Below are 14,365 nucleotides of genomic sequence, written 5' to 3' on the forward strand. Positions count from 1 at the left end.
TCAATTGCTTCACTTGGTTTTCTTGAATACTCTAATCGAACATAAAATTTAATTCAGTTTGTTCATATTGTCATTTTAATCAGATTGTATTCAATATGTTTAGATTTAAATCTTGACATTCACAATCTCTTCTTTTAAATTATGATCGTTAATGTATCGAAAGAGAAAATACTCTAACTATTCAAATTTGAGATTATTTGATGATTTCAGAGTTTAAAATCTTGAAATGGAAAGAAGAAATTTATGACAAAAATTTTTCTTTTCATATACTCCTTCAATCTCAAACTTATTGTCTTGTTGATGCCATGATCAAGGATGAAGGACTTTTCGGGCTGAGCTGTCTTTCCTGCAAGATCAGAACATTATGAGTGGGCGTTCGGGTTGTCTTCAGTGTTTGCACTTCGATACCAAATACTAAACAATATAGAATATTCAAGAAGGAATATGTGAGAGAACTACTTTTAATAAACTATAATATATCTGCAAATTTATCTCTTATTATATATGTCATAGATTAGTTGAGTATTGAACTTTTATGGTTTAAATTCTAACAATTTTAAATATAAAAAAAATTATATTTTATAAATGATAATGTGATGTATATAGATAGACATTAAAAATTTAATTTTTAATTATAAAAATGTGATATAGTGTGTATAAAAAGGGTGTTAATTTCTGTCGTATCTATTTATTCAGTCAATAAGATGAACTCTTATGATCACCAAGTCAATACATATTTAATTGCCATGTCACCATAGGAGAGTTGATATCCAAACTCTTCGTCATAAAGCGTGTTTGCCCTCGCTAAGGAGAGACTCATCCAATTATCTCTATTAACGTCCTATCAAAGCATCACTTTATAATAAGTCGGTTAGCCTCCAACTTACTTGAAATCACTAAATGCAGTATACGTTTGTCTGAATTTGTTAAATGCAACTCACAATTACTCATGTGACTTCTTTTCAAACTCCACATAGACTTATCGTTAATTGTTTTTTATTCTTTTTCTCATATATAAAATAAAAAGAAGGTTTAAGTACAACATAAACTAAGAATCATTTTTCTTTAAGCTTCCTAAACACTTGTAATATACCGTTTTTTTGACCTAAACCTTCAACATTTGATTGATTTGAGCATTGGAGTATCTCCTAAAGAACGAACTGTGATACCCCTAACTATGCTTTCTTGTAAATCTAAATTATTCTTGACACAACCATCAAATTACTTCTTTTTCTACCAAAACCCCAAAACACCATCAACAATTTCAATTTTTTAAACCCATAAAAAATCTTCAATAATAGTAAAAAAGGCTTTTTTGAATTAACATATTAAATATTTAAAGTGATATGAATTGGTGAGGGAAGATACTGTTGTTTCTCTAGAATGTGATATACTTTCAACATACACATATTTCCAATGTGTTTTGCAACGGAATAGCCATGAATTTGCAGCAGATTTTTTGAATTGTTGTTTGCCAACAGAAGTTTGATCGAAATTAGCTACGAATTTAATAGGTTTAGGGACGAAATTCTCCACCATCGCAAAAAAAATTAGCAAGGACTTTAATTAGTCGGAACAAATATTTTCACTTTAGATTCCAACTTTGCGGTGGAATTACAAGGGCTTTAATTTAAGGTTGAAACGAAACTGTCATAAATTAATATCTTGTCATTGCAATTTATTATTCAAAGAATATGTGAATTCGTTAGGTCAGATTTAAATAAGATTGTCTGGACCGATCCAAGAAAAAGATATATTGAATAAAAATTTAAGAACCCTTCATCGCTAAAAAAAATCAAAAGATATATTTTTATGTATTTATGTATGTATATTTCAGTCATCAACAAGCCATTTTATTTTTTCTTTACTTCTTTTAATAATTTTTTTTAATAAAAAAATTAATAGCTTGGTTGAGCACTATGGTCCAATTTTATAAATGTAACCAGTAACCAATCTTTTATTCTATGTTTCTCGGTGTCTTATATTCGAATGATAATTTTTAGAATGCAGGAAATGACAAATCATTTGACTAATTATCTGTATTCAAGCAACGTAACAGGAGAAAGATGAAGAATTATTGCAGTTAGTGTCAAATTATAACCTATGAATTGTTAGTTTAGCGATACTAAAATTAATTCTAAAATTAAAAATCTCGAATTTGAACTCCACTCGTAATTTAAAGATAAAAAAAAAAAAAATTTTTAAATATATTGCTTACATGTGATCTCTTGTTATAATATTGAATTCTTAATTCTAAATATAATCTACGATAATATCAATAACAAAAAAAAAATTTATCACTTGTAAAAAAAGAGTGAATTAAAATATCCTGGCTGTAGATTAATTTTCGGTTGCTATGGATATCATCCGTTAGACAACTTCGAAAATTTTCCCGTGGAAATTAAGCAACCGACTATGAGAAAGAAAGAGCTGCCCTACATGAAGTAGTGATTGCGATTTGCAAGCTATTGCACGCCTGTTTATATAATTTATACGCATGTACATATGTGTATGTTAGCACGCGGTTGTGATAAGGAGAAAATGTTTTATATAGATTTGATAATTTATATATTTATATCATATAGATATTAATAATTTATATAATTATATCATATTTTATATAAAAAAAATATGTATTATAATTTGTATTCGTATGAAAATATAAAATAAAATTTTTTATTTTATTAAATTTATATATAATTTTTATTAAAATTTTAAATTATATAAATTTCGTGTATTTTTTTATGTCATTTTCATTTTGTCTAATTTCACAGTCATAGTTGAAGGTGCAGTTTCACTTTCTGTGCTGTGTACCTTTTGTATTATTGACGCAGCAGAACGCATCTTTCCATGAGTTTGATCTTGTCTGGATCGACTGTTTTTTTTTCTTCTAGGGTTTGGCGCAGTCGCTTTCCCTGCGAAACAGGAGAGCAATAAGTGCATCAGCAGAAGAGAAAGAGACGTAACAGAAAAATAATAATAATAAAGAAGGAAAGGAAACGCAAGAACTGGATTAGATGTGCTTCTTAAATTAGCAAACCCTAAGATTTTTTTTTTCCCATACTCTCCATTATTCCTCTTCCAATAGGCCATGAGAATATGAATCTTTCTCCTTCTCTCTCTCTTTGTCAATATTCAATAACTGGGTCATGATGATGATGATAGATGAGACCATAGTGTTGAAAGTGATAGATGGCTGATAAAACTCTCCTTTCTGCCATTTCTTTCTTCAGTTTTGATTGTTTGTTTTGGTAGCCATGGCAGCTATACTTCCATTGGAGTTAATTGTCAGCCAGGCTTTTTTAATTTTTTCGTTCTTGCTTTGTTTTCTTATTTAGAAAGTCTAACTCAAATGCCACAGATAAGACTTTAGCCAGCAAACAGGAATGACAAAGTTTTCCAACCAATTATTTGTTGAAAACATTGACTTAAATCTCATAAAAGATTTGTTTGAGATTTATTAGAGATTTATTTGAAATTTATCAAATATTGCTTGATGGACAAGAAGAATTGCAAGATAAAAATTTTAAGAGAAAGATGATTCTTAATAGGTAAATTTGACTTACAAGAGAAGAATTCTAAAAGAAAATAAATTCTTAATAGGCAAGTTTGACTTATAGGAAAAAAATTTTAGGAGGAAAGAGATTCTTAATGGGCAAATTTGTATGATTATAAATATGTGAAGTCTCTACAATGTTAAGTATAAGAAAAAGATGTGAGAAAGTTGTAGGGTTTTGTGGGATAGACACCCCATAAGAGTATTGGAGTTCTACGTCTTATGTGTGTGTATATTTGTTTGTGAGTAGACTAGATGACACTGAGAGGATCTACATAGGTATGATGTATGGTAGCATATGGGTATGTGTTTGGTTATGTTGAAAGGATGCACAAGGGTTTGAATTTGTGTTTGTTTGGGTTGAGAATACTCTATAGGACTAGAGGAGATTGAGAGTGTCTTATGAGTATTGATTGTTGAGTGAGGTTGATGATTTGATGTATGTTTGTAATTCTCTATAACTAGTGGATCTTGTTTCTCATCCGTGGATGTAGGTTGATTGGACTGAACTACGTTAAATTGTTATCTCTTGTGTGTTTGATTTATTGTTTAATTTTACTTTCGCTGGTGTGATTGGATTGAAGGCTTTTAGCCCAACAAATGGTATCAAAGCTGTGATCCCCAATAAATAGTATCAGAGCTGTGGTATTTCCTAACAAGTGGTATCAGAGCTAAAAGTTCAAAACATAGGAAGAGTCAAATGTTCGAGACATGAGAAGAGCCGATAGTTCGAGATATGAGAAGAGTTGACAGTTCGAGATATGTGAAGAGCTTGATTTAAGATATGAGAAGAAGTAAGCTTAGAGGAGCTGATTCAATAGAAGAGTTCGAGTTCAAGTTTTGAGGATTTAAGATCAGTTTGTATGAAGCGTGAAGACACACAAGAGAAGATGAGTGTGAGACTTCCATTGTAGGTGGAGCCAAAGATGTCTAACATGAAGATAAATTATTTGATGAAATTTGAGTCAAGATAGAGATTGTTGGGAATATTGACTCAATCTATTCTATACTTAATAAGTATCAATACGCAATGGGAGTTGATCCTATTTTTTATGAATGAATGCATCCCTATTTGTTCATCATTCAAATGACCTATTCGTAAGAATTCTCTTTCATTCATTTCGCCTTTCTTTATTTTATGGCCTTAGTCTATCTATGTATAAAATATGATAAAGGCCCATATTATTAAGACCATTATTACGTATTACGCTTCCACAATCAAAGTGAAATATAATATTACATATTATTAAGATAAGACCATTATTACGTATCACATTATGTATTAAGATTTGTTTGGGATTTGTTAGAGATTTATTTGAGATTTGTCAGATATTACTTGATGGATAAGAAGAATTGCAAAATAAGAATTCTAAGAGAAAGAGGATTCTTAATAGGTAAATTTGACTTATAAGAGAAGAATTCTAAAAGAAAATGAATTCTTAATAGGCAAGTTTGACTTACAGGAGAAGAATTTTAGGAGGAAAAGGATTATTAATGGGTAAGTTTGTATAATTATAAATAGGTGAAGTCTCTATAATGTTAGGTATGAGAAAAAGATGTAAGAAAATTGTAGGGTTTTATGAGATAGACACTCATAAGAGTATTGGGCCTCTACATCTTATGAGTGTGTATATTTGTTTGTGAGTGGACTAGATGAGACTGAGAGGGTCCACATAGGTATGATGTATGGTAGCATATAGGTATGTGTTTGGTTATATTGAAAGGGTGCACAAGGGTTTGGATTTGTGTTTGTTTGGGTTGAGAATACTCCATAAGACTAGAGGAGATTGAGAGTATCTTATGAGTATTGATTGTTGAGTGCGGTTGATGATTTGATGTATGTTTGTAATTTTTTACAACTAATGAATCTTATTTCTCATCTGTGGATATAGGTTGATTGGACCGAACCACATTAAATTGTTGTCTCTTATGTATTTGATTTATTATTTGATTTCACTTTCGCTGGTGTGATTATTGAAGGTTTTTAGCCTAACAAATGATATTAGAGCTATGCTATTTCCCAACACTATTGTGAGGACACAACTAACACAAACCAGTAAAAATTTCAACCAAGATAGTAACCACAAGCAAAAAAGATGTATCCCTGCCCTCTTTGCTACTTTACTTTCAAATTCATTAAACTCATTTGATGCCTGGATTGGAAAGGCTTCTCTCAATCAGTACTCAAGGTTTATCAATGCAGGTTATAAATGGGGTTCTTCCAATAGGCAAAAAAAAAAAGAGTACATTAGTCAGAGGATACAGTTTTTGTCGATGAGAATTAATTCTATTCCTGATTATTAATAGAAAACCTGAAACAAAAATGGAAGATGGGAATGTACCTACGAGATTGATAAGAAAATGTAATGAAAAAAAAATCTATTTGCTCAACAGTATTCATCTACCTCTTTAATTTGGAGTTGTACATTGGTTGAAATAGCTGATCAGTACATAAATAATTGTATCACATAAGCACTGGCTATTGGCTGGGCTTAGTAATTTGCAGCAACCATCAATTTTTATACTTACATAAGATTCTGTAAAATCTTTTAGCAGTAGCAGTCTGATTTGCTGCATCATAGGAAATATATATGGGGTTTTCATGATTAGCATCATAACTTAAAATAACAAAATCGAACCCGATACTTAACGCAGCTGGTTTATGAAGCCACCCTATAAAAGTGAGATCCAATTAATTTGGATTCAAATTCTAGCACTTGTAATTGCTTTCTCCATCTTAGATTGAGACATTCTTTGTAAAAAAAAAAAAAAAAACTATCATAATCAAATTCTGAAGATATTGATCTCATTTCCCCTCTTGTTGCATCTCAGAATGGAATCAATTTTACCACAAAATTTAACATTTGTACATAAGTTGGATGCATTCAGCAGAGGAATTGGGGGGGCATTTAATTTTTCAACCGTAATATTGCTTCTGCAATCAAAGTTACCATCAACCATGGTTTTGCATAGACCGTCAAAGTAGTTGCTGTTAACAGACTGATCAAGTATTGCAGATAAAGCAAGCTGAAAATTGTACTTAAAAAGAAAAATGTCTTAAAGCTATAGCTAAGTTTAGGTGCATATCAAGTACTAACCATATCTCTTAGACTGCAGGTTTAGCAGTAAGTAAAAGGTACTTTAGCAGGTTAGGTAATTCATTTTAACTAGATGATAGGTAGCCAATTAAAGCCAACCTAGCATAGTATGTATTATTTGACCAAAGCTACAAGGATTGTAATTTTATTAAAATTAACACTTATATAGATAGGATGCTAAAAGAAGAAAACAATGTATTGTGATTTATTATATATGTTTGTGGAGTATTTGATGCTCTAGGCCTCAAATTCAATTACAAAGTCGTCAATTTATAACTAAGACAATTATTCATTCTGGTTTTTAACTTTGGTTCCCTGCAAGTTCATAGTTTGATAACAAGTAAGTTCTGTAATCATTAAAAAAAAATAAAGTATTGATCAAGTGTAAGTATCGAGCTTTTAGTTGAAAGTGAGAACCTTAAAATCACAAGAGAGAAAGAGAGTGATTAGAGACAAAGGCATTGAGTGTTTTTACGCTCTAATATTTAAGTTAGAGATCGGGACAAAGAAGATCAAAAGGAGAAGAAAAAAGGGAAGTAAAGAAAAGGTTAGATTCAATTGATAGTAATTGGATAACTTTATTTATAGACGAAATTGAGAGGTTTTTGAAGTAGAAAAATGATGTAATCGAGCTGACATGATATTGTATATGTTAAATTGATCCAAAAATAAAATATATCTCTAATTGTCTGTTGATAGTCTCTAATAAAAAAAAAAAAACAAATATATTTTTTAGATCAAAAAATGCCGCTAGCATCATGTTTAAACGTTTAGATTTATAAGAAGAGTTGGTTTTGTATATGTACCATCAATGGAGTTGTTAAATTTCTCAAGTATGTTAAAATGTGTGCTTTCTAATTATATTATTGAGAAATTATTTTATCTACCGTTGATTGAGTTTTTGAATTCTACGAGAATAATAGGATGACGATGTATAAAATAATTAACATAGCTTAAACAACAAGGAAATTTTCTCTGTTTTACGAAGTTTATCTTAATTTTTCAAAGAAACTTAAGGAAGCAAAATTGGGTTAATTTTCAAGCATATTGTAAACCATTAAAAATTAAATATCGTCCCTCTTGTTTTGGAGATCAAACACTACGCTGAACTTTTCAACTCAAAGTGAGGAGATTAATAGCTGTCTGAAAAACAACATGTGTTTGTCTGAGATCTGGGACCATTTTAATCTGATAATAATGGAGGTGCCCTCGCAAGAAAATCTGGGGAATACATAAATCCTTTCTCGTGATCCCCACCCCTTTTTTCCTGCAAAGAAAGGGATAACTCAAAACAATTGTCTATTTATATTTTCATCAAAAAAAATTTCTATTTATGTAAATACAAAGTTTGGTCGAAACCCTGGAAATAAAGAGACAAGAAACTATAAGTATTTTTTAATAAACAGGCTTAACTCAGTTAATTTATACAATATCCAACAAATCCTTTAACTTATTTCCAACAGAGAACTTCTTTGTAAAAAAAACGTTTGAACATGTGAAATAATAAAGAGGGAATTGTTTTTAGGGTTCATTGTTTGTTGTTCACTTCTGTCTTTACCAAAAAATTTTAAAGGCTTGAAGCTTAAAGGGGATATTGGCTTTACCTCTTAATCAACTTTGAGAAATAGTAGAACGGTCATATTGATTTGCTATATGTAGATTCGATATATTTGCATTGTCCACGAACATTGAATTTTCATGCAAAGCTGAGGATATTGCAGCAGGTTCTAGTGTTCATCAACTAGTAGCGTTTTTTCTTGGTTCGATACAATAGGGATATGACATTGAGTTCTGCTTTTGAACTGGTGCAACTGCTACTGCAACTGCAAGCTTCGCTGATCTATTTGAGCTTCTACTATGATTTTGATGAAGATTCTCATTTTCTAGATTGTTAAGGTAACTCAAAAAAAAAAAAAAAAGTTGCAGTGATCTCCCTCTCCCTCTCCCTCTCTCTCTTACTTTCCACCTCACTCAAACATATATACATTTTCTGGGTTATCAGCTTTGGTTGTTGTTTCTTTTCTGTCTTTTTTTTATTCTGGAGATCATTACCTTTTTTTTTTTTTTTTGTATAAATGCTTGATCCCCTTTTTTTCCCTTATAGGCAGATTGAGATGATTAGAGATAGTAACAAAAACAATTAGGAAAAGTGGCATTATCTCTCAATTGCTGATGTTAGTTTTCACTACTTTTGGAAGCATTTTGGAGTGTTATTCTAACAGTTACACCAAACAATTTCTCAAAATGCAGAAACAAACTTTATCTCTTCCTTATTAGAGGCAACATGTAAAGGCTGATGTATATCAATCTTTTTGGCTTCATTCCTTGTCACGAGTTCATTTATGCAGGTGTGCAATGAACCCCATGATTCTTCATTCTTGCATAATTCTCAGTATGAGAATAATGTTCATATCTTGGTTGCAAAAGACAAGCACTTTTTTTTTTTTTTTAGGTTTTTTCTCTTTATCCTCCAAAACTCCATTTTCTAGAAATGTTGAGGAGACTGCATCACCCAACTTTGAGTTGACAAATACCTCTATATATAAGCTAACAAAATTTCAAAGTTGGCATATCATATTTCATATTGATATATAGCTAATTCAGGCTAGAATTTCAATATATACAATTTCTAATTAGAAAAAGATATCATTTGCAAACTGAAGTTAAATTTTGTAAATTGTGAAGAATCTGTATATGTTGTACTGCAATGGAACTTATGAATCACTAAAGTTATAAAGTCCAACTTGTCTGGTGCAAATCTCAGTGTTGCCATAGGTGTGGTGGTCCTTGTTTCTATTCAGTGTAGATGCTTTAAAGAAGCTATATATGTTGGTCCCTCCTCTACAAGGTAGCTGCTAACTAGATGTAGTTTTCTGTAATGTAATAGTGCTAACTAAATTGCAGCATTGCATACACCACAACTTTGGAATCCACAATTATCTGATAAAATTTTCCTTCTTTATGAACCTAATTCTACTTACAATTTCTTTTCCCCAACATCAAAGTCTAGCTCATTTGAAGAAATAAGAGGGTTGCATGGCAGTGATTTCCTATTCTCCACTTAGGCCAAAGACATTAAGCATCTGGTTTTCACTTTCGTTGCCGAATTAAAGTTAACTTTTTAATGTAGCATTACATATATATGTTGATATAAAACATATGTATGGCAGAAAATCAAACAAATGTAGGCATGCATTATATAAAGCTATTTGTAGATGCCAATAAAGCTTCAGCCCTCTTTTTTCTAGTATATATTGAGTGGTCCCCAAAATATGTACATGAAGTTAACATTCTACTTTGTGTGCTATTCAAAACTTGAAATAATGTAAATACAAAGATGACCAAAATACCAATAATTAAACTAGTGATTGTTCAGTTTGTGGTATGAACAAATTTATGAAATTTACATTTTGCTCGTCGAATATTGGTATGTCAATGCGCGTGGGATGCCACATGGACGCGGATATGCCATTCCTTTTCCTTTTCCATTACCATGCAACATGTTTGAAGTGAAATTCCAGCATCTTTTCTTTCCCTACAGCTGTGGTTTTCTTTTTGCTAGGTTTATTCTGGGTAGAATTATTGTTTCAAGCTTTAACCCTTACACACAGTTCCTCTAAGCTGAAGATAATACTTAAGAAGTTTTCGATCTCTGGTGCTTGATCTTCTCCCACTTCTAGTTCCTTAGCCTTGACAGTCAGCAGCAAGAACCAAATTAGACTGATCTGCTGCAAGATGTGCAACACTTTCATCTGTTAATTTTATGTAAGTTTCTTGTGCATCGATCTAACTTTTAGTTCATAAAAAGTAGAGGAATAATGTTTCTCTAACCATTTTCTTAGAAAGTACAGCTTCTATGATTTCCAAAGTCATCTCCTCTCCTGTTGGATTTGATATTCATAAGTCAAATTGATTTTACTCAAGTTTTAATTGGATCAACAGGCTCAGGCTCTATATATCCAAAATACAATTTTTATACAAATTTAAACTTGATCCTTCTCTATGTTTGGTTTTTTAATTGCTTTTTTTTTTCTTGAAATTTTGTTTATATGTCATCGAGTGGAGTATTAAACATCCTTCAATACTCATGAACAACGAAGTAGTACAGTTATTACTTGTATTTTTCGATACCTGTTGATCTTATTTTCATATCCTTTTATCAATTCTGAAGCAAAATTTTCTCAAGTTAGTACAATTTAGTAAAACTAGATAAAAAAACACATGAAGATAGAGCAATTTGCTGAGTAATACGGATTATTTTAGTGCTTGTTTCAGTTGATATACCTTTTTTAATGATGATGAGAGGATTAAGATGATCTCGAGTTCAAAGGAAAAAGGTTTTCAAGCAAAGCAAGAGGCCAGTGAAACCAATGACAGCAAGGTCTCGAAGGGGCCATCAAGTTCAAGGCAGTGGCCGGGGTTTAGAAATCCAAGGATTGTCAGAGTCTCGCGTTCTTTCGGAGGAAAAGATAGGCATAGCAAAGTTTGCACAATAAGGGGACTAAGGGACCGGCGGATTAGGCTTTCCGTACCTACTGCAATTCAGTTATATGATTTGCAAGACAGGCTTGGCCTTAGTCAGCCAAGCAAGGTAATCGATTGGTTGCTTGATGCTACTAAAGATGATATTGATAAGCTCCCTCCACTTCAGATGCCTCAGGGTTTTGGTCAGTTCCATCAGCCAATGCTGGTTTCTCATGAATCAAATGCCTCCCAATCTTCTCTTGCTCCTTTCTTCGATGCAAATTCTATGTTCATCAAGGATGGAGAAGAAGATCAAAGCATAGCAGCGAAAAGATATTGGGACACTATGGATGCTGCACTGAGAGCAAGAACTAATGAAGTTGAAAGAGAAAGTACAACTGCTGCTGCTGCTGCTGCTGCTGAGAAGGGAAAGTGGATCAAAATAAATGAAGAACAAAATCAAGATGGAAATATTGGTGATTATACTAGTGGACAGGCTTCATCTCTAGAGCTTTTTCCCAATGCCATGCCCTTCAATTCCTACTACCATTGGGAGCCTTCAAGTCTATCATTATCTCAATTTGGAAACCATGGATTTCTGCCACAAACTGAAAATTTCCTCGATGGTAACACCACTGTGCCGCTGCCATCTTCACTGTCTCTTCCATCAGCACATGCACCACAGTTATTTTTCTGCCCACCGTCGACAATGCCTTCACTTTTCCCCACATATCCTCTATATGGTACTACTCCAGGTCCAGGGGACAGTAGTGATTCCAGGCAAATGAACCGTTTCCAATTATTGAGCTCAAATTCCCAACATTTTCTACCAAATTCTTTCACAATGAGTTCTCCCATGAAGCCTTTTTCATTAAACGTAAATGCTGGCCTCACTCACACACAAAATGATGATGAAAGTCATGCAGATGATCAGGATAATACCAATTCTTGAAAGAGTTCCTGAAGCCTAGCACGTTCAAAACTTCAAATCCATATTAATTTGATTTCTGGGACTACATTTATACATCAATGATGATCATGAATTTGGAAGCATCAATTAGTGGTATTTCATATGTTTTGCTGAGGCTGAAAGTTTCAGATATCATCAAATTAGCCAGAGAAAAATTAGAATAAGGGTCATTACATTCTGTTTGAAACACCTCAAAATGGATACGTTGAACATATATCAACCAGGAGAAAGAGAGGTAGCTGTGACAGTTATTTTCAAGTTCTTCAGGTGGATTAATTAATTCTACAATACAGAAGGTAAGATGCTATATAATACTTCAGGCTTTCTAAATGCATATTATTATTATTATTATTATTATTATTATTATTATTATTATTATTATTATTTATAGACAGAGTTTTAATTAGTTAGGTGAAATGAACGTTAATTTGTACTTTAATTTTTTAGAACACTAGTATGGCAGTGATTCCTGTGCCTTAACTTTCTATATTTTGTTATATATAGTTTCATTAATAGTTTTCTTTAGCCTGGATGCCATGTTCAGTAACTTCATCACTGACATAACAATTAGAGGAAATGCTCTTCTATATAAATGAATTAATTTTCATGCATAACCCATTTTTCATAGGTTTTTAATTAATTTCATTTAAACATATTGTTCATTATACATGATCTTCTCTATAATCTTTATATATGTATTGTTTTATATATCTTACTATATGTATATACAGTTTTTTTTTTTATATTGACAAACTTAATCATAAGTGATAAATATTGGAAAGTTGAAACACGAAATTCAATTTAGTTAGTTTATGCACAATTACCTTTAAGAGTTATCATCTTATAAGTTTAAAGTTCAAATCTCAATACCTATAATTATTTTTTCTATTTCTAACGGCGACGTCTCATATTGTGATCTTCTTTGTATATATAAAAAAAAGGTCTTAAAATTTTAGAGTAAATTATATAATATATGTGTATCACATGGAACATATACTAACTAGTAATTAATAACCGCAAATGTCATGTTGTGTTAAGTAAGAATATAGACAGAAATTCAAGTCTCATTTCCTTCATCATATTAATTTTTTTAAGATATTGTAAAATTACATTATCTATTTATGCAATTATGTTTTAACACCTAGTTTTTGCTTTTATTTTTTTCATATTAATTTTTAATGACTTTCTTCTTTTTTATTTCTATATTTTGACACTAAAATGTACTGATTGAATATAGTATTAATAAAGAATGAAAAATTTTAATATAAAACATATTATATTATTTTTTTATTTTCATGCCAAATAAAAACTAGAAGGAAAAAAGAAAAGAAAAATGTGGATGGTGTGTAATTCTTGAAGTATATATAACATCAATTATTATCTTTTAAAGCATATATAGAGCCACCATGGGAAAGAAAGAAAGAAACTATGTAGAGGATTATCAATTCACAACAATTAGAAAACACAAAATACTTCTTTCAATTCAGTAAGTTTGGGATTCAAATGTTAACATTTGCAACCTCTTTCAAGGTTTTTTGAGGTTTTGAGGGTTTTTTTTATATATATATTTCAAGGTTTTTTTTTGGCATTTTGAGGTTTCTTTGCATTTTTCAAGGTTTTTTTTTTTTTTTTTTTTTTAGGGTTTTGGGTACATTAATGCTTTAGTAATATAAAACACTTGAACATTTAACTCAATGATTAATTTATTTATTTTCTTACTCAAAGTAGATTTGAATCCTTCCTCTCCAAATTAAATAAAAAAAAAAACCTTCCCTAGATCAAATTAAATAAGAAAGTAATACATACATATATACATACATATATATATCTATATATAATAACAATAATAATAAACTAAACCTCATATCTTATAATTTTGAAATCGATTTTATGTTTTATGTTAACTATCATCCTATCGCAATCCTCTTGCTTTATCCGAGCTTGGGACCAGTTGTATGGTAATATACAAGTTGAGTTTGATACATACATATATATATATATGTACTAAAAATGAGAATGCTAGGGTTTTACTTTGATTAATGCAACTAATAAAAGATAGGGTACAGTATTAATAAGTGGGTTCATTCAATCTTTGTTTTAATAAATAATATGTTTCTGAATTTATTTAAGTAAAAGATTTGTTTTTGAAATGTAAAGAAAATTTGTCAAGAATACCAATCTCACAAAAAGTCAACATATGTAATAGCACATACAGAGACAGCTATAATATATAGAATAGAACCAACGAAAAAAAAAAAGCAACCCTTAACACTTCAA

At 30.9% G+C, this 14,365-nt stretch overlaps 1 protein-coding gene across 1 annotated transcript; it reads left to right on the forward strand.

Moving 5' to 3' along the window:
• Positions 1–10,065: 10,065 nt before the first annotated feature.
• LOC111289588 (transcription factor TCP5-like) lies at positions 10,066–12,649 on the forward strand. Its single transcript, XM_022880749.2, has 2 exons — positions 10,066–10,419; positions 10,918–12,649. The coding sequence occupies exon 2, from the start codon at positions 10,967–10,969 to the stop codon at positions 12,068–12,070; it is 1,104 nt and encodes a 367-aa protein (XP_022736484.2). The 5' UTR covers positions 10,066–10,419; positions 10,918–10,966; the 3' UTR covers positions 12,071–12,649.
• The last annotated feature ends 1,716 nt before the right edge of the window (positions 12,650–14,365 follow it).

Source organism: Durio zibethinus, chromosome 17 (assembly GCF_047325235.1).
Source record: "Durio zibethinus cultivar Kanyao isolate XHJ-2024 chromosome 17, ASM4732523v1, whole genome shotgun sequence".
NCBI classification, from domain to species: Eukaryota; Viridiplantae; Streptophyta; class Magnoliopsida; order Malvales; family Malvaceae; genus Durio; species Durio zibethinus.

Excerpts from the sequence above, each read along its gene's own strand:
- LOC111289588 (XM_022880749.2), top strand. The coding sequence starts at position 10,967 with ATGATCTCGAGTTCAAAGGAAAAAGGTTTTCAAGCAAAGCAAGAGGCC.